Genomic DNA, 25,471 nt, shown 5'->3' with positions numbered 1-25,471 from the left:
CATCTACTCTCTTTTGCCATTCACTTCTAGTCCTCTTCCGAGCCCCTTCTTCCGTCAAGTCTTCGTTGATCGAAGCAATTCCATTTTTACCAGTAAGCTGTTGACCAGCGCAGTTTTGGGCTATAGCTCATCTTAATATCGCCTCTATTTGGTCCCCTGTACTTCTGTATTTGGACCCCTACCACCCTCGCCGCACTCCCGCCTACTCGGATTTTCATAGGTATCTTTAGTAATATTAGCACAAGGCGGTGCTCACGTCACCGCAATATACAACATGCCTGAGATGCTGGAGCCTGCAGTATACCATCCTGCGACCTTCGGCCCCATGGCCAACTCTCATCAAGCCATGTCTCCGCTGGATCAGAGACAGGCACTTAATGCCACCGACGACGAGTCCTCAATTCCCACCTACTACTTCGGCGCAAGATATTCGACCTCGTCGATATACCTACCCAGTCCCGCGTCACCAGCCAGCATTGACGACGACTTCCCTACCCCCAAGGCACGCTTATTCGATATGACCCCGCAGCCGTCGCCGCGCTTTCCTGTTCACTCGGCTACCTATCCCCCAGTAGACCGGGCGAGTCGTGCTGACAGCGACTTCGATTCCCTCTACGACATCACCGACGATGAGACTGAGGTGCCTCTCCATGCATCCGCATCAGTCAAGAAGCTTGCGACCCAGCCTAGACAGAGACGCTACCCATCCATCGTCATCCCTTCGCCTTCCGCATGGCCAACCATTGAGAAGTTGAAGAGTGCAAACTCGGCGATGCCCGTTACTCCATCGTTGCTACTGACCCCATCGCGTCGCTTCCTTGAGATGATCGACTCTCACAACCTGCATGTGCCCGAGCACTCAGCAGCCCCGTCCCTGGACGGCAGCCTCACATCAGAAGAGATGGACAAACTCAGTTGCCCTGCCACCCCAGTCTCGCAACGTAGACGCGGATCCATGTCCAGTGTTGACTCGTGGGGACCTGTGCAATTGGACCTACAAGCTATGGAGACTCTTCAGCATCTCGGAAACTCGCCATCTGCTGAGCAGTACGAGGAACCAGAGCAACAGGAGTTTCAAGTGGTTGAGGCTAGAGGCGAGATGCAAGAAGTCTCCCGACCAAGTCTCGGCTTAAGCATCCCTTCAACAGTGTTCGGAAACGGTTCCTCTGGTAGCACACCAATTTCCGCGCTCTCTGTCCCTTCTCCCGGTGGTTTCTTCTCATCGCTTCAATCGACTGCTCGTCACACCTGGAGTATCCCCAAGCGCGATGAGTCAATCCCAAACACTTCAACTGCTGAAAGGTTTTACAACCTTCCATGGCAGAAGGAGAACCGAAGGAACACTTCCCCACACCCCGTGCCAGCTGTACCAGCTGTGCCAGTTCTCCCGGTACGAAACTCGACTCTTGCCGGGTCCACTCTCGATGGACACGATGAGCCTCTGGCGACATCGCGCCCAGTCCTGCTTAGCAGCCCAACCGATGAGAACGTGGAGATCAAGGAGATCAACCCTAGCAAGACCATTTTTCAGTATGACGAGAACTACAACGCCGGACTTCAAAAGGTGTCTACTGCTAACCTCGAGATGACCGGCCGATGGTTGGAGGAACAAGATGAGCTACAGGCCGCTCTTCGTGACATGAGCGACATTACCTCTCCCAGCCTCTCCAGCGGAACCCACAGCCGCGGCAACTCGATCGAGAAGACTGTGGTCAAGAAGTCGGTCAAGTTCGCGGATGAGCCGGCCAAGTCTCCAGTCAAGGAGTCGGCGGATGAGCCCATCACCACCTACGTCCAAGGCCTTGAGTACCTTCACTCTCGGTGCCAAAAGAAGGATACGTTCATCCACCGCCAGACTCGCGCTGAGGCTTTGCACGTACAGCGACGCTGCAATCCTCTCGCGCATCGCGATCAGCTCCTGGGAAAGTTCGAGCTTTGCCAGCCAGAGCGCCCAGCGCCACCGCGACCTGTGTCTGAGTTCTTCGTCAATGACCCAACTGTACTAAAGGAGAGAATTGCGCGCGCACAGACGGAGCGTCAAGCGCTCGACCAGATGCTGCCCGTCCACTGGGTCTTGCAAGCTCAGAAGCAACTCAACGGTGGCAAGCTTCTCAGCAAACCTGCCGTGCGATGCATCACACGCGCTACTGCTCCACGCATCCTCGACGTTGGTGGTGTCGCTACCAACGATTGGGCGTGGGATGTTGCCTACGACTACCCATACGCTACAGTGACTACTGTCTACACTGCGGGTAACAACATGTCATCCAACGTCAAGGGCCCCGACAACCACAAGCACCTTACCGTTCCCAACCTGTGGACTCTTCCCTTCCCATCTGGCCACTTTGACGTCGTTTCGGCACGCACACTTTACGAGCTCCTCAAGACAAGCAAGCCTGTCGGCAAGTCATCAGACGAGTACGACCTGTGCTTGAAGGAGTGCTACCGCTGCCTCAAGCCCGGTGGTATTCTTGACTTCAGCGTCATGGATGCCGATGTTGTCCATGCTGGCCGCAACGCTCAGGCCATGGGTGTCGAGTTCGGCTTCAACCTGAAGACCCGCGGCTACGATGCGCAGCCTACCAAGACATTCCTCCCGCGCGTCTCCAAGGCGGGCTTCAAGGACGTTCAAAGGGCGTGGATGCTTCTTCCCATGGGAAAGACGGCAGCGAACTGGAAGGACACACTTGCCGTTGGCGCCGAGCCAAAGCACCAAGAGCGTCGCATCACAGAAGACGGCGAGATCGAGCTCGAGGACGCGCCAGTCTTTGGTACCACCATGGATGCGGCGATGTTGACAGGCGTAGTTGGAAGCTGGGCATGGGAGAGGTGGCTGCTCAGGTTGCAAATGGAGATGGGCAAGGATGAGGAGAAGCTATTGGAGGGAGTTGTCAATGTGCTAGAGGAGGGTGCACAAGGCCACGCTGGATGGAGGACTTTGTCCGGCTGGGCGAGGAAGTAATGGCAACGGGATTGAACATGATGTGATACAGTTACGATGGTTTTGGGTAGACGGATAGGCTGGACTGGACTGGACTAGGTTGATACCACAATAGCGAATTTCTTTTGTAGATGAATTGAAGACAGTTTCTATCACATTCGTCACATTTGGTTGTCTGAGTGTCTGCCTATCAATGTGATGGTGATGCTGGAGTGAGAGACATGGCGAGGCGGCAGATCAGCCTCGCTCGCAGCGGCGCGAACCCCACGCGGCCCATGCGCAGCGCATAACCTCGTCACTGTGCCATGTGCACCGCAAGTCGCGACCACTTCACCCAACTTGCGCTTAGCTGTATCCCGACGTCTCTACCCCAATCCTTTTTCTCACATATACACAATGCTCTTCTTCAGGTGAGTCCCCGGTCCACGTCGACAATGACGCAACAGCGACTGACAGCGCAATAGCTTCTTCAAAACGCTCGTCGAGCACGAAATCACCGTCGAACTCAAGAACGAAGTCCAGATCCGCGGAACACTCAAGAGCGTGGACCAGTACCTGAACATCAAGCTGGACAATGCAGAGGCGGTGGATGAGTTGAGGTGGCCGCATTTGGTACGTTCGGGCATCGCGACTCTCTTCTGCGTACGGACCAGACAATGTGCCAGAGAGATGGCGAAGTAGACTATGGGAAGACGTTGAAGCTAACTTCACAATAGTGCTCGACAAAAGACATGTTCATCCGCGGTTCCGTCGTCCGATACGTACACCTTCCTTCCGGCGCTGTCGACACCGCACTACTCGAGGACGCGACAAGGAGAGAGGCTGAGGCGGCGAAGAACAAGGCGAAATGAGAAAGGAAGGATACCAGGTGCTAGGATAACGCGTGATGATGCGACCGTTCGAGCGGCAACATGAGGAGGGCAAGACGCGCGTGGGCAGACGCAATGTGATATGACAACCCACGGTATATAAGAGCGTGGCCAGGCGCAAGAGCTGGAATTCTGGACCGGGAGTAAGCGCAGAGGTTGCGCAAGCACGAAGAGCGCTTGCAGAGCTGGTGATGTGAATATACCCTTTGATGAGTACGAGGTGATGTCCTCGCCCATCTTTGTTCTCGCTACACATCTCCTCTTTCTGCTCGATGGTTCTACACGCCCTGCTTCGACTCTTTCCCAGCTCACGCGACATGAACATTGCCCATTCAAGCCCATATCTCACATGGTCATCCAAGTCAACTTGCTCTTCCACATATGTGCGTTCCTCCTTCTCTTTGCCTACCCACAACTATGGCATCAAACTTTCGACATCACGAATGGGCCTTCTCTTTTGTCGTCCGTGTCGCTTTCTCTGTGCATTATCTCTCGTACAGTCTCTATCTCCAAGAGACGAATCACTGTTGTGTGTGCGATTCGATATTTTGGTTGTCATCCACTCCATCCACTGGTACTGCGATAAGGCAGGGCAACGACGAGCCACCCACGACTCCCGCAATACATCACCATCCCATACACAAAGGTTTTCCTCAAATGAGAGAGATCGCAATTATCCGACCCCAAGAGACGAGGCCGCTCGTGTCCCCCTTCCCTTTCACCTTTTTTCGTAGCAAACGAAACATGTCGCGTAGAAATTACGCTCACCCACAGTCCTCTCCACTGGCAAATTGCGCATCTATATGACTCCGTCTACCCCTAAACAACGACAACACCCCAACAGCTCTTCCGCCGGTTGACGTCCACGCACACACTTTCAAAAGTCTCCAAATCAGTCCCTTCTAAACAACACCCCACGCAACGAACATACTCGCAAAAGCGACGGACGCCCTCAACAATCATGGCGCCCATCTCCTACCCATCTCCCACTGCCTCAGCCACCCCAGCGCCTTCTCTGCTTACTCGCTCCGCACTCGAATCCCTGTCCTCCGAAACCCTCACCCCAACAGCCATCGGCCTCATATGCGTAGTCGGCACCATTGGCATCACCATCTACATCATCAGCGCCATCATCTATTTCCGCACCAAATCAATCAGCCTGCCCCGGCTGTTCCGCAAGGGCGCGCACACCGACGAAGAGAGCAACACGGACGGCAGGAAGGCAGCCATATCCATCTGGGAGCTAGGCGTACCACTATATGATCGAAGTGGTGTTACGACGACGGCCAATTCGGCGTTTGGAGATGCGTATCCTTCTGAGGGGACTGCGGTGAATGCTGGGCTGGAGAGGGAGATATTGGAGATTCTGGAGGCGGAGGCGGAGGTTAGGGCTATGTCGAGGGTTGTGGTGAGGTATTGAAGGGGTGAACAGGGGAGTGATGGTGATGGGAGGGTATTGGGTAGTTTTAGAGACGATGGGCACGAGCGTGAAGATGTGAGTGTTGAGCTGGTTGTGTCATGCGTTTGGATTTGAGCGACGGGTGTTGAAGTTGTGCTTGGATATACGTTGCTCGAGTGTTCAATATTTTCTGCTCGCTACTTTTTGTGCTTCCGGTGTCTACCTAGGTACCAAATGGGAACTACGATGAGATGGGAAGAAGCAGACGGGGCAAGTAGTCAGTAATAGTTGTCACACCCAAATTTCGTCTACATGCCTGCCTTCTTGTACACATTCAGAAGATCAATCGTGCCTTTTCCATCCCTCGCTATCTAGGCCCAAGGATCTTCCCGCACAACAACCTCAATAGTCTCTTTCCTACCCCCAAGCATTTCACTTCGCCTCGGGTTGAATTTCGACATCAACCGCTTCCTCAACGACTTCTCATCCCGTCTCTCCTTCTTCTCTCTAACAAGCTTCTGCTTCACTGCCTCCACATCCTCATCAGACGAGGAAGAGCTCCAGTGGAGAGTCGGCGCAGTGTTGACGCGCCACGCCTGAATGCGCTCTTCGAGCAAGGGCGAGACGTTGCGTCTCTTTTGCAGAACGTTCCTGGTATGCGGTTGCGTGGTCTCTAGAGACTGGAACAGTGAGGTCGCTGCTGTTGTGGTGAGAACGAGTGTCGCGACGAAGATGAGCGCTGCTTTGGCGACTATGCTCAGGCCGCGCTCGTTGTGTGATGTGAAGAGTGCGGTGAGGAAGCGGGTGATGAGGAGGGAGAGGAGCATGCATGGGAGTACGAGCCATGCGGATGGCTGGGGTTGCGACATGGTGGAGAGAGCAGTGATGTGTTGGTGCGCAGCAACAAGGCACCGTAGTCGAGAATTGGCTTGTGAGAAGGCTCATAAACTCCAAGGTCACTGCGTTAGTCTTGCGGTTTGGTAGAAATCGGATTGGGCGGAGCTAACGGCGGGAGTGTTTGGCTTCTGGTTCATTCACTTCTTAGTATCGACTACTTTGGTATCTATGGAATGAAAATCACTCATCTACTTTTCACACGTTGCTATATTGTCTCACAGTTCGCTTCAAACATTTGCAATTAGGCAGGCTACCTAGGTACTTTTCAAACTGTCTATTCGCACTCGTTGCATCTGTTCCACCTACTAGTTCGCACCCATTCTTTTCCAAGCCTTCCAGCTTTCTGCTAGTCGCCATACGTGAATTATGACGTCGCTGGATGGAGTAGACGCGCGGTTACCGTTTGCCTCAAGGCCTTCAGGGCTGCCGCCAAAGAGGGGGTGGAGACGCTTGTGACCCTGGTGCATCTGCCATACGATGAACCAGAAGTTCACCGATATTATAGCATGGATGAACCAGTAGAGGATCTCACTTAAAGCTGGTACGAGCATGTTGAGTCTTTTGGGTTTGCAAGGAGTCGCGTGTAAGAAAGCTGTTTTTCAGGGTGGTTGTATAGGGAGACTACACTGTGAAATTATCGGTTGTGATTACACCAACGCGGTACTATGGAACATACAGCGGTTGCCTGTAGATCATGTTTTGCTGAGCTGAAGTGAGTGCAGCGGCAAGTGCATACACACTGCTCCGGCGCGCTAACAGGGTCGTCGTTTACTTCTTCGTACCTAGATCAAGACAAGACTCACACCATCACGTCTATATTCAAAGATTCTTGCCAGCTGCTCACTAGCTGTCATCATGGAACTTCACATGCCAATCACTGTCTCGAAATACACCCTTACTCTCGTGGCCTCCATGGCCATTTCGGCCCTCAATTACAGCGGCCTCATGAAAGTTCCACGCATCGTCACTCTTCTCGCGAGTCCAGCGATACTACTGCTTCATTTACTCTGCGAATACGCACAAATCCGGGAGTTGCAAAGACAAACAGAGGAGCTGAGGGCGAAGACCAGACGTTACAAAGCGCAGAAGATCGCCTTGGAAATCGCAATCGAGGAATTATGCGACGGATTTGACGACCTGGATAACGAGGCGAAGATTTTGGTGATCGAAGAGACGATTAAGATGCTGCAGGAATTTGCAGATAGGACTGGAATATTGGAGGACTAGGAAGGAGGGCGGGCAGTTGGGAAAGGGCGCAGAGACATCATATTATCTATGGAGCAGATTTCTATAATGCCAGTTCAAATCTGTAGACGCTTTGCGTATACTGCATCGATTGCTATCTGCGCCTGAATGTAGCACTTGAGGACCAGAGACAAATGTGGTACCATGAGCCACGTCATCTCAAGAATTGCACATGCAATCTCAGACTGTTCATAAGACTTCTACACATCCGTGTCTGCTCATAATCCTACTCGCCTCATAACCTCCAAGACTGCAGAGTGTGCTCGCGGCTAAATCACCGGGATGTTACTGTGAAGGCACATCATCCTGCGTACCCATTCGGGCATCTTGGCCATCGAAACTTGTTTTCGCCTGGACGGACAGTGAAATCACACCCTCCACCAGCGATGCACCTGTGGTGAGGTCGGAATTGACTTTGTGTACGACATTAGCCTGCAGGAACATGCTATATCCAACACGACGCTAATGATCGACGCAGGGATGGGGTACGCGCCGCATGCATGTGCGGTTTGCATATTGCCGGACAACATCAATATTGTGAACAGCCGAGGCTTTCCTCCTTGGGCGACTACTCATCCCGGTGTCCGTCGGAGGGATGATGCCATGTTCGTAGGAATACGGTGTACGGTGTGCGGGTGTGGCGGAGATGATGTCTTGGTGACGCCGATGTACTAGGAGGCGATATCGTGATAAGCTATGGCGGAGATTTTACTCGCATGTAGAGAGCATCTTCTTCAGCACGCCCATCAGGGTGCCGTTCTCGAGGGCAGCAGCGACGCGCTCCTTATCGCCGAGCTGCTTGTTGACCTGCTCGTCGGTGCTGTGGGTGCCCTTCTTGATGCGGACATCGACGCGGAAGCGCGGAGGTAGTGCCTGTTCGAGACGGACGCGCACGCCCAGGCCGATGACGGTGGCCAGCGAGCAGTGGGTGATGGTCGGCGTGATCTCGACGACGACGGTGCTGATGCTCGAGAGCGGTGAGGAGGGGGGCAGAATGTGGATGTCTGGCAGGTTGACGACGCTCAGCGAGCCGAGGGACAGCGGGTGTTCAGGGTCACAGATGGTGGAAATGAGGTCTGTCATGCGCGGGGTGAGCCAAACGTTAACGCCATCGAGGGCCCGCGGGCGCGCCTACCGTAGATTTCCTGCTCGTCAATGGCCTCACGTGCGTCGTCGCTGTCTGAATCGCCGGCTGAGACGCTGTCGTCGAAGGGGTCGCTGAGGTAGTTGTAGCGCGGTATCAGGTTGTCGAACAGGCCGGTCCCGCCGTCATCGCGCCTCTTTGCCGTTGCGTCGCTGCGGCGGGAGGGCAGATCCGAGGGATTCAGGATGGTCGGGTTGGCGTTGTCCTTGTCGAGCTCCATGGCGGCGGTTGGCAGGGGTCGCGGCGTCGTGGTGTGATGGTGGCGGAGGGAAGGAGCCGTCGTGGGCTCCTGCCTCTCCAGCAAATCTGCGAGGAAGGCGCGCCCGGGCCACCAGCAGCCCCTCCTCGGTGTTCGTCATCTAGCATGTGCTAGCCAGCCAGACACTCGGAACATGTCACCCGCCTGCACCTTCACCCTCACCACCACCTCCACCACCGCCGCTGCCCCCGGCCATGCCCGCCGCCTTAGCAATTGCTCTGTAAGCCCTCAATTTCCCGCAGATTATCCGCGACATACAGGGGACACTTGTGTGGGGTGCACCGTTCACACCACAGCACCAGGGCACCCGTGTGTTTGACTAGTGTCTGCAGCTTCGTGTCATTCCATCACGCCGCCGGGGTATACAGTTCGTGGCCTACTGCCTGCTGCCGTTCTGCTCGGCCAGCCTCGGCAAATCCCCAGTGCGCATCCAGAAGGTGAGAAACAGCGCGGCTGGCGACTGCCCTTGGGCTTCAACCCCATCGGCAGCCGACGCTTCCGGCTGATCCACCACCTGCTCACCTCCCAAGCTCGCGCGCCCATGGTGATCGTGTTGACGACATGTTTCTCACTAATCGCTCCCAATGGCAGTCTCGTCCCAACGACCTGTGTCGGCTCCTCCCGCACTTGTGCCTTCATAACGGAAGTGCTGCCTCATCCGGCGTACGACTGACCGCGCTGCTGGATTGTCCCTGCTTTGCTTGCCGTGTTCCTGAGCTGCAGGGAGATCAACGGCAGTGATCAGCGCAGCATGACTGATGAGGTCAGTATCGTGTTATCTTACCACGCGCCACGGAAACCACTGCTTCTATCGACCTTCCAAAGGTCGACGGTAGCCTGGCGCCAGCACCTGTCAGTCATGGCACCATCCCGTCTTGCTCCATACAAAGCAACCCTTGGCAACGCCCGTCGTGTCTCTGCGTGATCGAAGCTAGCACTCGTAACCTGACTGCGCCTTGACTGCCATCGCCATCACCATCATACCACCTGCGTGGTGGGGAACTAATCTTTCAGCTGCCTTGTCGCCTGCCGCGCGAGAGAGAACGCGACCCGGCAACATGGTTGACAGATTACAACAGTCCTTAAAGAAAGGGATTTTCGACCCTAACTTTAGCTCTCCATGCAATCTTCGGTCGTTCTCCATGTCATGCAATCGCCAGTGGCGGACGAAAATACGATCCATGCGCCGGATCGAAGCCTTCGACAAGTCTCCTCAGCTACGTTTCGCTTCGCGGCCGCAATATCTCGTATTCGGCTCATGCAAATGCTATGCCGTCTGTCTGTGCATGCTACCTACATATTCGAGAATCTTGTTAGCCCAACTGAGGGTAGCATCTGGAGTAATATTGTTTCATGCGGGCTACGCTGATGGTGATGCGTCTGCCGTTAGAACCTTGCCTGCACATGGCCCTACCAAGCTTCCGCACGAATCAATTCGCCGATGTGTCGTGCTCAACGACACACACCGGTTCTGCCGTAGCCTTTGCGGCATGCGACGGGATCCCGTCTGCCCAACCCATGCAAAGTCTCGAGTGAACGTCGAGTCTGCGGCCATGGAGATGCAACCGATCAGAGCGGCACATCAACGAGGCCAAAGCGCGGCGTCGAGTAGTGGACGCCTATCCTCATGCTGCCTCCAGCCAAGTCTCTTCCGCGACTATGTGGACAAGACTTGTTTCGCTTTAGCTCCTGGCAGGTTGTGCAGCGTCCTACCAAAGCCATTTGTGTACCCCTATCTAGCCAGCTATAGTCGTACACCTGCTGTATTATATGTCGGCTAAAGCATAATATTCGTCATCGAGGCTAGCAGCCGGAGATCACTTTCTAGAAGGCCCACCTGTCATTGCGGTGACACTGCCAGACCATGTCTCAAACATTCAGGCACCTAAGGCTGTGCGAGATGAGAAACTAGGTACGACTATGAACCGACTAAATGCATGCGCAAGGTTTTCGACATTGTCCAGCCCTATCACGGCCAGGTCCGGGCTGCTGCAGTCTACTGGTCACGTCTGATCTTCTTTTTCTGGGCAATCCAGCAAATGCAGCCGCCACCAGAGCCTCGCAACAGCTTGCGTACTCGGTCCGCTGAAGTTTTTTACTTTGCCTTGAAGTCTGCTGAGTGAGAATGCCGCCATGTACCACCGTCTTCTCAGCTGTCAGACTTTGCCCCCGCTGATTTTATAGCAATCGTTCCCGGCCCATGGCAGTGCTTCGAGGAGGTCCACACTACCCGTCGTTCTACGTGTTACGATTCAGGCCGTCTCCAACGGGCACGACAATCCCTGCTGCCCATTGCCTCACACCCCCACAGCACGGCAGTTCCCTGTGCCCGCAGCATCTTGGTAGCGGACGCTTGCGCTCACGCGCGTGCAGCTTGGGCGCCCATACCAAAGGCGCTACTTGTGCAGCAGTGCGGCTCCTGGATCCTGCACGCTTAAGTCGCATATCGTCTACCCCTCGCCCGCCTATCGACCCCTTCATACACGGCCAACCGCCTAGGACCACAATACTCTCGCCTTTCAGGAGATCCATACACTGCGACGCCACTATTGTGCGCGTGAGCCACGCTGCGAGCCCGCTGCCAGTGCGTCTTCGAAACCCCGGTATGCCAGACATCGTCTCCACCTACCATCCCTATGCGCCTTCTGCCCTGATCTGCCGTATAACCTAACGACGCCGCGGCGTCGCGGAGATTTCCCTTGCGCTATAGCATTCTACAGTGCATCTATTCTCGATTTCGCTTTCTTTGTGTATAGTTTTGGCCATTCCGCGATTTCTTCCGTCCGCCGACCCTCAGGACATTCTGGACCGTCATCGCGCGCCGCTACCATTGGCTGCACACCAACCACCGCACACAACCTCATCGACTTAGTGGATAGCCGACAACCCCGCTGCTTGCAACCATTGCGCAAGGCCTTGCGCTGTCACTCCGGACCGGCTCGTGGTAGCTATTAACGTTATGCCCCCGGAGACCACTGGACGGCCACTGCTGCCACAAACGGCGCAAATGCAGAGCTTCACCTTTGCGCCGCCCACGCTGGCACCGCGCGAAAACCAGCGCAGTGAGTCCACACGCCGCTCAGCGTCTTGGGGACAAGACAGCTGACAACATCTCCAGATTATGTATTCGTAGACGAACACAATAGACACAAACGACTGAAAGGTATGAAGGCACATTTTGTCTTGACATGCAGATGCTAATGCACAGCAGTAATGAGAGCATGCGAAGGATGTCGTAGACGCAAAATCAAGTGCGACGCGGCAACAACGAATGCATGGCCCTGTGCTGCTTGCATTCGTCTGAAGCTTAACTGTGTGCCGCCTACAGTCAGCTATGACAAGGACTACAACGGTTCGCAAACCTTTGACCTGGAGCCCAAACCGCTCGAGTATGCCCCGGACCCATCTCCTCAACATGACTATCAGCGCCATCCATCCATGTCGCAGGCCATGTCTCACCAAATGCCGCCTTCCATGCCGACCACCCAAGGCATGTACCAACCTTCGCCCTACGTGGATCAACAGTCCCAGGAGTCGTGTCATTATCAACCCATGTCTCAGCCCCAGGTCATCCAGCAAACCATGAGCTACGCGCCTCAGCATGGCTACTCACAACAATCTGCTGGCCCGCCTGCGATCCTGACTCCACCGGAATCGGAACCCCACTGGCGAAGTGACTCTGTATCTAGTCTATCCGAGGCACTGGGTGAACTCAAGATCGATCATACAGCCATTGGTGAGCTTCATGGCATCTTGCTGCAAAAACATCAAGCTAACCAGTCTAGCCCCATACATCACTAACATGAAGAAGGCACTGGCCGAAACACCCGCACAAGAGGAGTACGAGGTCGTACTGCCAGCTTCTGTAAGCCTCGATCATACGGTCCGCATACCACCGGAGATGATGCCTGATGATGATCGGGCAATGCATTACTTTGACTACTTTTTCGCCAACGTTCACCCATATTGCCCCGTCATCAACAAGGCCTACTTCTACCAGCAATGGCACAGCGCTCCGGACTCCATCTCTCCACTCATGCTAGAGTCCATCTTTGCTTGTTCTTCGTTGATGCTGGGTGACTCAGAGGAGGGCAACAAATGGCTGGCCCTTGCCACAAGTCAGTAGCGCCCTGTATTGACGGAAAAACGATTACTGACAAGTTACAGAGCACGAGGAGAGCTTCAAAGACGTGTCCCGCCTGAGTACGATGCAGGCAATGATTCTATTGCTGAAAGCTCGTGAAGCTTCACCAAAGCGAGGATACTTCTGGCGTTCTTGGATGGCGACTGTCAGCCTTGTAGCCATGGCGAAGGACCTCGAATTACACGAACATTACGACACCCATCAGATGGGCAAATCATGTGGATCGACAGTACACGACTGTGTTGCCAAAACGAGGGTGTGGCAGATGTGCATGGTCTTCGAGGTCATGATTGGCGGTCCTCAAGGTATGTTTGTTTTGAAGAAGGTACTTGGAGATGCTGACTTCTATAGGACGCTATGACTTTGGTGTTACCACTGATACCGTAGACTTGGAGATGCCCAGACACATCGCAGGACAGGATCCTTCTGAGCTTCAAATTGCGCGTCAATTCGTACAATACGCCCGTATTGTTAAGAACGTTCACCACTCGGCCCTCGTGTACGGAAGACTCAGAAAGAAGAACCCGGACTGGGCACTGGATCCAGCTTTTGTTGGCCACAACACCGACTTTTCCCTCTGGTTACGAGAGCTTCCTGAGGACATGCAGATTGTCTACCCCCAGGATGGCTCTGCTCCTTGGATCCCGTCCCATCAGCTGGCGAATATGCACGCCTATCACTGCTTGGCCATCATTATGCACTTCCGCCCGCAGCTACATGCCGTATCAGAATCATATGATGGTATATGGAAGCAGCATATGCTCACATGCTACTCGGCCGCCAAAAATCTATGCAAACTTCAAGAGGCGATTCTCAAAACCTACGGCATGCCTGGATTGCTTTGCATGATGCGAGGCATAAGTTTCCACATCTACGCCGTGTTGACCTGCACCATGCTGCACCTGGTATGTCATATTCATTGTACAGTAAAGCATCTGACTAACAGCCGTAGGTTGCTGTGACATGCCCGGACCCAGATATCAACCATGATGCCAGGAACTTCTTCGTACGCCACATGCGTGTCCTGGAAACCATGTCTCCCTCGTTTCCGATGCCTGAGATGCAACAGCAAGTCAACAGCCTGCGCCAAGCGTTCTCGGCCGATTGTTCAAAAGCTTTTGAACTGAAACCGACGTTCCCATTCGGAAGCCCACAAGTAGCTCCACAAACAAGCCCTATGGGTCACCAGGGATCATACCGACCTCGTCACCCGAGCCATCCCTCGCCCTTGGAACAACCAGGTCAGGTCAACTACCATGCACTCCCCATTACTCCACCAATTTCGGCATCCGACCGCGGATCCAAGGCTGACTCTCCCGTAGCTCAGTCTTTGGTTATGATGGCGTCTGGTCACCGTGCAGCTCAGCCACCTTCTGGTATGCAAATGCCGGAGAACGCCCAATGGAACCCACAACGCATCTTTGAGTAAGTTCAATCATCACGTTCTCATTGAAACAACAAACTAATACAATACAGTCAATGGAATGTAGCCTTTGGTACGCCCCCTCCTACTAGCGCGTCCTCTCAGGCGTCTCCGCCGCTAAGACCCCATCCTCCAGGAACCAATTACGATATGCGGCCAGCGCAGGAGGCTATACAACCAGGCTACCAAATGTCGAACACATCGCCCCAGTCCAGCAACGTCCATGCAGTCCCAGGCCAGATGCCACCGGCCTCGACATATGGAAACACTGCACCCGTATACGTTACCCCTTCGATGTGGCAGGAAGCAGTTGCCAGCTCTTTACCGGACGGGCTCAAGCGCCGGTGGGACGACAACGCTTCCATGGGGGACCAGTCAATGTACAAACGCGCGCGTTGAGGCCTGACGTCAACCCTGATCAAGATTACACCGCTTGTGCAATGCACTTCGCAGGAACCACAGTGAGCGGAGAAGTGTGGAGAGTGGCAAGCGCATGACCATCACATTGTTTGACCTCGGTCACGGCGAGATGACGGCATGACACGCTTCGGCGTCATTCACATTGCTGTCCAAATCACTCTTTGATGGATGAAGGTGCGCCCGCTTGGAAAAGAAGGTCGATTGAGAAGACAGTTCAGCTGTACCACCACCGTGAGACGGGAGTCCCCCAAAAAGCGCTGCAACAAGCGCGCCTGTACAATACGCTGATCTTGCGATACCTGCAAGCACGACCGCAATGACGATTACGCGCCGCTAGCGATATTATCTAGCGTAAACACCATCACTGTAATAATACTCTGAACAAAGACACTGTACCCTCATTATCGCAACGCATATTATTGACCTTCCTCATTCATGATGATACGGAGCACGGTACCCACTTCTCGTGTCCCAGCCTACGAATGATAACCTCAACAACAAAGCCAACGTACCCAGCCGCTCTATCAAACCTTCGAAGGCCCAGTTGTTCCAAGAACAGTCTCGAGTTTCAACATTGGCATCTTGAAGTTACATCATAAGCGCGCCAACTATCCCCACTCAATCTATTCACCCTGCTCCAGTCCCACCGGTGCCGTCCGACACCTTAGATTATACCAAAACAGAAAGTGATCGTACATTAACATACACGCGTCATATGCATCTTTCTTGAGATCACCACTCAAAAAGCATCCCAGCCACCAGGCTTTACTAATTCGATGAAGCCAGAACGTTCAAACGGGCCGGTTTAGCAAAAGCACCAATCGCCATGTCGCACGTGGGGATGGCCTACCGTCCGTCTCGACCTTCCATCCTTCTACCCGCTTCTCGTACCGTTTGTAAAAAGCAGTTAGCCGTTGTTCCTGATCGTCGAGCAAGTCAATGCGATGCGACGTTGACGACGTTGATCTCGTAACAGTTTGGGTAACCGGACCGCACCATGCGTGCAACTTTAGTACACAGATGCAACAGGGTCCCTTCCAACCTGGTTCGTCAATAGTATAGACAATAAATCCAACGGTCTTTTCAATCCGGGTTTCGCGGCTCCAAGGGTCAATATCGAGGCACACGCCCTCCCACCCGCCAGCCTGGAAAGATCCCGAGGTAAAAACCGCTCGAGCGTCTTCGTCCCCTGAACTTTTCGGCATGTGAAAAAAATAAAAAGCCAACCTTGCAACGCACGGCCCCCTGCAGTAAGCCGCCCTGCCAGCCTGGCTCGAATGGAACGCTTTTCATGATTGTGGAGAAGACGCTAGAGATCAATAGGATCTGACATGGGAGCGAAGGAAGGGGGATAAGCGTGGAAAAAACGTACGCTACTGCATCATGTCACAACGCGGCGGGCAATATGTAACGTGAACATGCAGCTTTTGCATACCGCAGATACATCAAACCTTCTTTCCAGATGTCACACTTTCTCTGCCGCGTGTGCGTGCTCTAAACAAGACTACCACGCACACTTTACGGCACTTTCCATCAGCCACCACTACGACGACGACAGCAGACTAACACTAACCCGGGCGGAATAGTCGCCGACCACCAGAATCCCAGCAAACCGCCCCCTGACCCCTGGTTTCATCGTAATGTTCCCCCAAGCGACTTACCCACAGTGCGTTTTGTTCCCAATCCCAGTGAACGAACCCACCCATCACCCAGTTGCTGTCCCATGTGTCTTGGCCAAGCAAGTTTCCAACGTCTACCCTCCCTGACTAATGCATCCGACTCGTCAACTTGCTTGGCGAGTCATGCTTTGCTACAATGCTAAAAAGTGGATTGTACGAGGTCACTCACCGATCTGAACGATTGCGCGAGCGCGCGTTGTTTGATACGCATGCAATGCATTGATGATCAGCGTTCGGGAACAGGGTCGTGAGAACTAAGAGGGCAGGGGCAGCGGGAGAAGAAGCGGGAGAATTGGTCGTTGGGGACTAGGAAAGGACCGGTTTGGCGAGTACTGCGTGTATTGTTACTATGTATTCTTTCTCGGTCGGTCTACTCCGAGGTGGAGGTAGGTAATGATAATTTTGGCACAGCCTCGTTTTCCAAAATATCATCATCAATGCCATGAATCACCATCGTAATCTCGAAAACTCCTATCGTTGGCCATGTCAGGTCAAAACCCACTTCGAGGGAAAACTCGCATTTCCACTCTCCGCTTCATTATCTCCACTTTCGCCTTGCTGCGATAATTTACCTGCCGTCCGCCGATGTAACTCGGCAGGGCAGCCGAGAATTCCTAGCCTTGAAGATCTTCACAGACCAACCTCCCCCATTCTTGCAAATGATGTTCGATTCGGCTAAGCCCTTACCCACACCGCATCGTCGTTGGTATCCGCATTTCTGCCGCGCGCCGAAGACTATTCGAAACCATATACCACTTCCACGCGAGGCCACTATGAAACTTGGATGTGCTTTGTGATGGGGCGGTTGTGGGGTCGGGAGGCCGACGAGGCATGTGGAACAGGACCGAATAGAGTGGCATGTTGGTCGCGTGTTAAGTGGGATGTTAAGGCATATATTGGATGCCTGGTTGGTTAGGCAGAAGGTAGAGCGAGGCTGGTGGCTGGATGGAATCTGGAAGTCCTCTCCGCAGGTAGCAAGTTATCGTCTCCAGAGAAAGACCTCGCTTCAATAAGCGATGAAAATCATTATGCGACAGCAGCGGTGCCGAGACACCGCCGTATGCATACAAGATCTATCACATAAAGACGAATACAAAAAGAATACCATCACGCCATGACTCAGGAAAAGGCCTCTTAATATCTGTGATATATGTCTAATCCTCACGTTGCCCTATCCTAGGATGTTTCTGCTCATCACCGTATCCTACCATCGGCGCCGCGCTTTTGTCCTTCGGCAGTACAGCGTTCAAGAATATACCAACAATAGCAGCAATGACAAATGGAGTCTCCACAGCAAGGTTGATGCCCTGCTCGAATCCTACCAGATTCTCATTTGGCCCATCGTACGATAAAACCTGTGAAAACCAGTCGGGCTGACATATATCCATGAACCCAATGCCCAGGGAGACTGCGAGGATGAAGCGATCACGGCGGGTCCATGGGATGAGTGCGAGGACACGGATACCGGCCACAGCAATGGTGCTGTAAAGGAAGACTTGCATACCGCCGAGGACAGACGGCGGCATAGAAGCGAAGACAGCACCGAACTTCGCAATGACCCCCATGAGGATCAGGAAGCCACTTGCTGCCCATCCTGCACGGCGAGATGCACAACCGGTGAGAACAATAACGCCGTTGTTGCCTGCCTGGCTGACCATCGGTGGGCCCGTAGCCAATGCACTGAAGAAGCTTCCGAGTCCGTCGCACAAAATGCCGCCTTGGATCCTGCTGTTGAACTCTGTTCCTTCGATGTCAACACCTGATAGCTCTGCAGTGGCCAAGATATCGGGAATGCAAGACACGGCTTGACAAGCAAACATGATAATCATGGGTAGTACTAGCGCGCCATCAACGGAGAGCTTGAACGTGTGCACCCAAAGAAAGGTTCCACCGGGTGCTTGGTTGAGCTGTTCTGTTGACCAGTAGCCTGTTGCGCCTGAGATGGCACATCCTACAGCTAAACCAATAATGACTGAAGCTGAGCGCATGAGTGGCGCACCGACGGCTTCGACCAAGATGATAGTAGCAAACACACTGAACCCTAAGCCGATCAGCTTCGGATGCCCCCATACGAGCGGTCGTGGCGCAGTGATATCCGGACACAGAGCGTAGAACCCGTCTCCTCCGTGGCAGTTTGATGATCCACCCCAGTTCTGCAGTCCGTTACCAACGAGGTAGACTCCAATGAGGGTCAGAAGTGATCCAGTGATGAGCTTGGGAAAGATCTTGTTAAGCATCTTAGGCGGTACAAAAGCCATTGCTATCTGGATCCAGACACAGCACAGCATAGTGCCCAGGCATGCACCCCACGCGTCAGGGCATGGCCCTTGGGTACCGTCTTCAAGAACTGGACAAGAGCCGGACTTATATCGTAAAGCGGCGTAGTTGAAGACGATGGGTAGGATGTCGAATGTTGGTCCCACGACGCTCAAGAGCCCTGTGCCGATGAAGAAGGGCGTCTTCATAATATGCAGCCGAGTAACTTGCAGGGCTGTCGCAATGCCTGTAGTGATGAAGGCTGTCGAGACTAGGTACGTCGTCATAGCTGGGTCGAACTTGAACGCCCCGGAAGCGATTGCGAGTGGTGGTGACACAATGGATCCGATCATGGTGAGTGCATGCTGAAGGCCGAGGAGTAGTGTCAATAGAACAGGTACGCGGTCGTTGAGTCCGTAGAATGGCGCTTGGTAGTTTTTGTACTTTCTGTTCAAGGGCCAGATGTTGGGAGTGATCAAGTAGACGTAGTCCTGGGGCTGTCAGCTATCTATGGCAGATAGTCGGGTAGGTTAAGTATTGACATACGTAGTCGCCGATCCATCCATCTTTCGTCGTGAAAGCATGCTTGATCTTCGCGAGCGTATCCTGCCACTTTGTGGTCACTGTACCTATCTCTTGACTCTCGGCGGACGAGTATTGACCCATTTCTTCAGCGTACTTGGACTTCGGCTCCATCTCGCTCCGGGAGTCGATGACCATGATTACTCCTACTCAACCCAGTGGGATTCCAGTATGCTGACTGAGTTCTCGCGGCAAATGCATTTCAAAATCGAGCTGCATGGTCATATATCAACCTATTAGCCATTGTTGACTCGTGGTTCTAGATCGGCAGGAGCCTTTCCCACGATAGGCGTTTCTGCGCCTGTAAACCCCGCGATAACCAGCTCATCGGAATCCGGCTATTGTTTGTACCTGATAACACTGCGATGATACTTGTGCGTATGCCGTGAGATATGCGACGGGTGACAGAGTACGTGAGCTAGATAAGAGGGGAGATATCGCTAGCGTCGGCCGCCCCCTGTCACGTTAGCGAAGGCGCGAAAGCGGAGAGCGGCGGAGGCGACTGTCAGCGCACGCCTATGGGAAGTCGCGACTATGCAAATAGGATATTGAAAGTAATCGCGTGAAGTAATCATTCGCCCAGATTCCCAAGTTCATTGACCAAATTAGGGACGGATGAGATCTCCTAGAAACTTGAACCTACACTTTCACAAAACCCTCCAACGTCGCACCTAAGCATCCTCGTAGATCTTAGCCAGCGGTATCAGCACTACTTCGAATGAACATGGCAAGATCAAGTCAAACGCCGCTGTGCCTCTTGACGAATGCGACCATTGTCACTGTCAATAAGGACCGGGAAATCATACTCGATGGCGCAATTCTCGTTGAAAGCGGCCGCATCACAGCACTCGGGAAGACGTCTGATCTCATCGACCAAGTCAACCAGAACGAGTATGTAAATCTTGACATTGTCGACTGCAAGAACAAGATCGTCATACCGGGCTTGGTCAACACACACGCCCATCTTGCGCAATCACTGCTCCGTGGACTAGCCGAAGATCTCCCGTTGCACAACTGGTTATGTGATGCAATCTGGCCATTGGAGGCCAACTACGCCGAGGACGATGGATATGTAGCCTCAATGCTGACGATTGCGGAGATGTTGAAGACGGGAACGACATGTTTTCTTGAGGCTATGCTCACGCATAGGAGCGGCCTTGAAAACGTCGTCAGAGCAGTAGAAGAAACTGGCATTCGTGCGTGCTTGGTAAGTATCGCAAAGCAAGATCAATGCAACGAGCTGACCTAGCTACTAGGGCAAATTGATCAAAGTCGGCGAGACGAACTCAGATCTCAACATGAAAGATGCCAGAGATCGGGACGTAGACTCAATGTCTGTGGCAGTTGCACTATCAGCGCACAAGAAGTATCATGGCTCTTCCAACGACCGTCTACACATGTGGTTTGCAGCGGGCACACCTCGAGGCTCACCAATGGCGGTCCATGCCACGATCGGCGAAGCAGCGCGAGCACACGACATCGGTCTCACTATGCACTGCGCGGAAGCTCCTAAAGACCTACCCATTTACCGACAGTATTACCAATGCAGCCCTTTCGAATTCTGCCGAGATACGCAGCTGACGGGCCCGAAGTCAGTATTCGCCCACTGCGTACATCCGGATCCAGCCGCTAGAGATTTCGATATCTTGCGCGAAAGTAAAAGTACTGTATCGCATAACCCTACAAGTAACCTCAAGCTTGGATCTGGTGTGGCACCGATACCAGACATGGTGGCCAGCGGTGTAAACGTAGCTCTGGGGACCGACGGCGCACCGTGTAATAATACGTATGACATGTTTCGGGAGATGCATCTAGCGTCCATTCTACATGGCGGCGTCAGACAAAATGCTGGGGTCCTCAGCGCGTATGATGTCTTGGAGTTCGCGACGATCAACGGCGCAAGGGCGCTAGGACTAGAAGATGAGATCGGAAGCTTGGAGGTTGGGAAGAAAGCGGATATCGTGGTTGTTGGGCCGAAAGGCGTATCTTGTGCGCCCTGGGACCCAAATGAGCAGGCTTCCGGTGGAATCGATCCGGTCACAGTGTTGATCCATTCCTCTGGTTCCCATGTCGATACAGTTCTTGTAGATGGCCAGTTGCTTGTCAGTGACGGCAAGTTGTTGCACATTGATGAGAAGACGATCATACAGAAAGCAAAGAAGTCAGTGGCAGACATACGGAAAAGGAGCGATGTAGGTGCGCGAAACCACATGTCGTTAAAGTATATATGATTTCAAAACTGAAATGAAAGCAAGTCATCAAATAGGCTTTGTCCCCCAAATCCTGTTTGCGGCGGTAGCAAGTTCATGAAAGAGTTCCATGAAGTATGTCCCACGCTTATAGGAACATCTTCGGTCGATGATGACGTGGGAGTTGTTACCTGCAAGTCTTGGGCTACGTCGCTGATAAAGGTCTCCACATTAAATCTACGGGCTCGCTTGCCAGATGTCGACGAGATTCCAAGACTGTCCGCAGGTCGTGCCCGCTTCTTGCTGTTCATGTTTTCACTCTGGAGCTCGCGCTGCAGTCCCGACAGCAACCGCACGCCGCGCGAGGCAATCTTGCTATGTTCGAATCGGCTCAAGTAACCGATTGCGTCAGCAACAAGTCTGGTATGTTCGTCGAACTCCCTGTCACTGGCCGATCGATGAAAAGCATCGAGACTGAGAATGATCCCCGCTGCTACTGAGAAGGCTTGCTCGATCCATAGTATCGGGCCCTGCTCATCGCTGCCCGATAGCGCTTCTTTCAATATGGTCTTGGAAGCTGCAATACAGGTACGTCGCGTGAAGGAAAAAGCGGAGTTCGTAAAGGAAAGGCCGATGAATTTCCGATGTATCATGATGATCTTGTGTGAAGCACATATAGCCAACGAGCGTCTAGCCCAGCCAACATAGATAGGCCAATCGGTCGCCACCGGCGCATTCGTTGATAGGAATGTAGGTATACATGCAGTCGCAAGCTTGCGCATCTTCTCGTCGTAATGTAGCACCTGTTCATACTTCGTGAAAAGCGTGTTACAGCCTGTTATCGCATCTAGGAGTTGCGGCATAAGCGCTGCGATATCATAGCGATAGTTGCAGTAGCTCGCTTGGGTTGGTACGCTCAATGGACAGGGTATCATGTCGTCGTCATTGCAGTTCAGCGGCTTCGCAGTCGTAAAGAAGCGAGGGTTTAGCGTATATGATTCGGAGAACGGAATCTGGAACCAATCTTGTGTGCAAAGCTGATTGAAGACTCGTCGACCGGCTTCACGCTGGCGTAGCTGCTCCTTCGAGGTGGCTGCAGCTGCGCCCTCTGGTCCAAGTCGGTGCAACCCAAGACTCTGTGCAATAGGACCAGCTGAGGCAAGCAGAATCGACTGGCTGTTCGACTTGCCAAGGATATGAGCCGCAATGGTCAACGTTGCAATGGCTTGAACAGAGTAGATGGTATGAGTCTCGATGTAGCCAGCGATTTCGAGACACGTCACACTCGCTTCGTACCATCTTTGTGACAAGACCTTCCTCTCTTCTGATGAGAAACCCCAAGACGGATATACAGATGGCGGCGCACATGTGATACTGCCTGTTATGATGGCGAACAGTAAACTAAGCCATTGCAGATTCAAGCCTTGGTGCCGGACGTCGCCTTCGTAGTCTCCAAGAAAGATATCCAGGTCGTCCTTGAATATTGCTGAGGAGTAAGACCCATGGTACCATAGGATGGTGGTACTATGGTACTCCACAAGCTGGACGATATGAGTCTTGTTCGGAAGAAGCGCTTCAAGTACGTCAAGCCGTGCATCTTTGCTGGTTTCATACAGGATACTGGATGCAACCGCTTCATCCTCATCTCTGATACTCAGTCGCCGTGGCCCGCTGTTCTGCTCTGGTGATGTCCCGTAGTCAATGTCTTTCTTACGGCCCCATGCTAGAAACTCCAACACGGTAGCTGCATCGTCAGTGTCCGTATATTGTGACGCGTTATTGTTGAGAGGTGAAGTGGTCGCTGCATTATGAACTGGACTCGCTGGCGTATCAGAGATTTCCAGAGGCAAGGGTGCTTCGCTCGAGGCCATATCACATTGTTCCTGTAGCTTGGCTTCAAGCTGACTTACGCGGTCGAGTAGAGCGCGCACTAGATCGTCAGGTGCTGTCGCTGCACCTTGAGCTTGGTAGGCGGGTGGTGGTGGTACTGAGGATGTCACAGCCGCGTCTTCTCTCGTACAGAAGCTTGCATATCCCCTGCTTTACTTAGCATGAGATGGTTCGGGCAGCTTGCGCAGTACCAAGAAGCTCTGGTTCCCAGCGAAAAGCATTCCACAGTCGCGCAGGCTCAGTCTTTGTCGAAGACTCGCGGATACTAGACTGCCATGAAAACGGAGGAGCTAACCTTCGAATGCATGTGCTGCAAGGCACACTCTTATCACATTTGATCTTCCTTCTATAGCACTCTGTACATGTCAGACGGGGTCTCGGCCCTTTCGAGGTGCTGCTGTCGTCCATGGTAAGGTTGACCGTGTCGGTCGTGGACTAGGTGTCGCGATCGAGGACATCCCGATGCAATGAGACCGTCTCTCTCAGCATCGCGTTCCCGGGAATTGGCAAGGCGCGCTGGCTATCAGTTGGCTATCGGCGTGCAGTTGCGGTGGGGAAGGAAGATGAACAGGGTGCGGCCGACCACGCGGAACCTTCCACAATCTCGCCTCGGCCCCACATCATCTCGACCGCGACCACCGTCTCGCAGGCTACGGGTGCCTATCTAAGCAGCACGACACACGTGTTGGTGATGACGGCCGATGTGAGCGGCCGCCCTGGCCGCGTCGGCTTTGGCACGCCTGAACGCATATTGCGACACTACATGCGTAGAAGCAAAGATGACCGAACATAAGAATAGGTACAGTTTGCCCTCAAAGCACTACGGTCATATATCAAACTCACCAGTCAATCAGCTCGAATATCAACCCTCTCATTATGGCACCGACGAAATATGTTGATCGCCCTGTGCCGACAATCTCCCTCCGTGACTTCGATGCGCGCATCGATGTGATTACACAGGAACTTGTCGATGCTGCTGAGAACCACGGCTTCTTCTGCATCGTGGACCACGGCATAATACGCGACGCTGTCGACGGCATCTTCAATCAGTCAGCGCGTTTCTTCAATCAGCCCGATCCCGTGAAATCGCAAGTGCCATTCTCCCCTCAACACAACGCTGGATGGGAGAAGAATGCTCAAATCCGGCCATCCACTGGTGCAGTCGACCGCAAAGAGTCTTATCAAATGCAATTTGGCGAAGGCATGAACGGTGAGCTGGTTTCATTCGTCTTGTGTGTATGGCCGTGCTGATCGTTGGATAGGTCGATGGCTGAGTGACCAGACCCTTCCGGGATTCCGAGCAGAGGCTTTGGAGTTCATGCACAGAGTACAAGCAGTTAGTGAGAGGCTCATGAGGTGCTTCGCGCGAGGGCTGAACTTCGAGGAAGATTACTTCGTCAAAGCTCACGATGTCAGCCGACCAGAGTCTCAGACTGTCTGCCGATTACTGCATTACTTTGAGACTCCACAGGTGTCAAATCCAACAGGGGAGGTGCATCATCGAGCGGGCGCACACGCCGACTGGGACTTCTTGACTCTGCTGTTCCAGAAAGCAGGGCAGTCTGGTCTTGAGATCTGTCCGGGGCGGGAAGTATCCACTTCGTTCGGATACGGGGATGCGTGGACCAAGGTCGAGCCGGACGCAGACAAGAACGCAATCGGTATGTTGATGTGCTATGTCGACCTGAAACATTTACTCATGCACCACAGTCTGCAATGTCGGTGACCTCCTAATGTCGTGGTCTGACGACCGCTTCAAGTCGACATTCCATCGTGTCAAGGCTCCATGTGAGCCTGATGACTTCTACGGCGAGCGCTACAGCATCGCCTTCTTCAATCAGCCGTGCAAAGACGCCAAGATTCAGGGTCCACTGAAGAAGTATCCAATGGTGACTGGTGAGGAGTTTACGAGGAATGCCATGAGCCGGAACTATCAGGCTATACAGGATAAGTTAAAGACGGAGAAGAAGTCGGTGGTAACGGTTGTAGAGCTCAATGCGACAGCAGCTCCAACCAGTGCTACCGGGTGAGGCTTTTCCTGGGAGTAGTGGTCAATCTCTTCAAGTATCTACCAAGATCTTTCGTCAATTATAAAAACAGCCCTAGAGCACCTTATACAAGAAAAAACTGAACA

The 25,471-nt window shown here is 53.3% G+C and overlaps 9 protein-coding genes across 9 annotated transcripts; 5 read left to right on the top strand and 4 right to left on the bottom strand.

Moving 5' to 3' along the window:
* Positions 1–274: 274 nt before the first annotated feature.
* On the top strand, positions 275–2,962 carry J4E90_004035 (uncharacterized protein; the record flags this gene model as incomplete). Its single annotated transcript, XM_051433601.1, has 1 exon — positions 275–2,962. The coding sequence occupies one exon, from the start codon at positions 275–277 to the stop codon at positions 2,960–2,962; it is 2,688 nt and encodes an 895-aa protein (XP_051292119.1).
* Positions 2,963–3,337: 375 nt separating this feature from the next.
* Positions 3,338–3,792, top strand: LSM2 (U6 snRNA-associated Sm-like protein LSm2; the record flags this gene model as incomplete). The annotated part of the gene is made up of 3 exons (XM_051433600.1): positions 3,338–3,351; positions 3,406–3,553; positions 3,658–3,792. The coding sequence occupies 3 exons, from the start codon at positions 3,338–3,340 to the stop codon at positions 3,790–3,792; spliced, it is 297 nt and encodes a 98-aa protein (XP_051292118.1).
* Positions 3,793–5,580: 1,788 nt separating this feature from the next.
* Positions 5,581–6,078, bottom strand: J4E90_004033 (uncharacterized protein; the record flags this gene model as incomplete). Its single annotated transcript, XM_051433599.1, has 1 exon — positions 5,581–6,078. The coding sequence occupies one exon, from the start codon at positions 6,076–6,078 to the stop codon at positions 5,581–5,583; it is 498 nt and encodes a 165-aa protein (XP_051292117.1).
* Positions 6,079–8,059: 1,981 nt separating this feature from the next.
* Positions 8,060–8,715, bottom strand: J4E90_004032 (uncharacterized protein; the record flags this gene model as incomplete). Its single annotated transcript, XM_051433598.1, has 2 exons — positions 8,060–8,427; positions 8,487–8,715. 2 exons carry the CDS (start codon positions 8,713–8,715, stop codon positions 8,060–8,062), a joined length of 597 nt encoding a protein of 198 aa, XP_051292116.1.
* Positions 8,716–11,713: 2,998 nt separating this feature from the next.
* J4E90_004031 (uncharacterized protein) lies at positions 11,714–14,720 on the top strand (the record flags this gene model as incomplete). Its single annotated transcript, XM_051433597.1, has 8 exons — positions 11,714–11,816; positions 11,873–11,917; positions 11,966–12,490; positions 12,540–12,872; positions 12,922–13,203; positions 13,250–13,803; positions 13,851–14,323; positions 14,375–14,720. 8 exons carry the CDS (start codon positions 11,714–11,716, stop codon positions 14,718–14,720), a joined length of 2,661 nt encoding a protein of 886 aa, XP_051292115.1.
* Positions 14,721–17,574: 2,854 nt separating this feature from the next.
* On the bottom strand, positions 17,575–19,396 carry J4E90_004030 (uncharacterized protein; the record flags this gene model as incomplete). Its single annotated transcript, XM_051433596.1, has 2 exons — positions 17,575–19,167; positions 19,223–19,396. The coding sequence occupies 2 exons, from the start codon at positions 19,394–19,396 to the stop codon at positions 17,575–17,577; spliced, it is 1,767 nt and encodes a 588-aa protein (XP_051292114.1).
* Positions 19,397–19,976: 580 nt separating this feature from the next.
* J4E90_004029 (uncharacterized protein) lies at positions 19,977–21,489 on the top strand (the record flags this gene model as incomplete). Its single annotated transcript, XM_051433595.1, has 2 exons — positions 19,977–20,465; positions 20,515–21,489. 2 exons carry the CDS (start codon positions 19,977–19,979, stop codon positions 21,487–21,489), a joined length of 1,464 nt encoding a protein of 487 aa, XP_051292113.1.
* An 805-nt stretch (positions 21,490–22,294) lies between these two features.
* J4E90_004028 (uncharacterized protein) lies at positions 22,295–23,318 on the bottom strand (the record flags this gene model as incomplete). The annotated part of the gene is made up of 2 exons (XM_051433594.1): positions 22,295–22,315; positions 22,362–23,318. The coding sequence occupies 2 exons, from the start codon at positions 23,316–23,318 to the stop codon at positions 22,295–22,297; spliced, it is 978 nt and encodes a 325-aa protein (XP_051292112.1).
* An 895-nt stretch (positions 23,319–24,213) lies between these two features.
* J4E90_004027 (uncharacterized protein) lies at positions 24,214–25,367 on the top strand (the record flags this gene model as incomplete). The annotated part of the gene is made up of 3 exons (XM_051433593.1): positions 24,214–24,547; positions 24,600–24,998; positions 25,048–25,367. The coding sequence occupies 3 exons, from the start codon at positions 24,214–24,216 to the stop codon at positions 25,365–25,367; spliced, it is 1,053 nt and encodes a 350-aa protein (XP_051292111.1).
* Between the last annotated feature and the right edge of the window lie 104 nt (positions 25,368–25,471).

The sequence above is a fragment of the Alternaria incomplexa genome (assembly GCF_024043165.1).
Source record: "Alternaria incomplexa strain BMP 0042 chromosome Unknown scaffold_5, whole genome shotgun sequence".
NCBI classification, from domain to species: domain Eukaryota; kingdom Fungi; phylum Ascomycota; class Dothideomycetes; order Pleosporales; family Pleosporaceae; genus Alternaria; species Alternaria incomplexa.
Note: the sequence above shows the minus strand (reverse complement) of the source record. Positions and strands in the feature narration are given on the sequence as shown.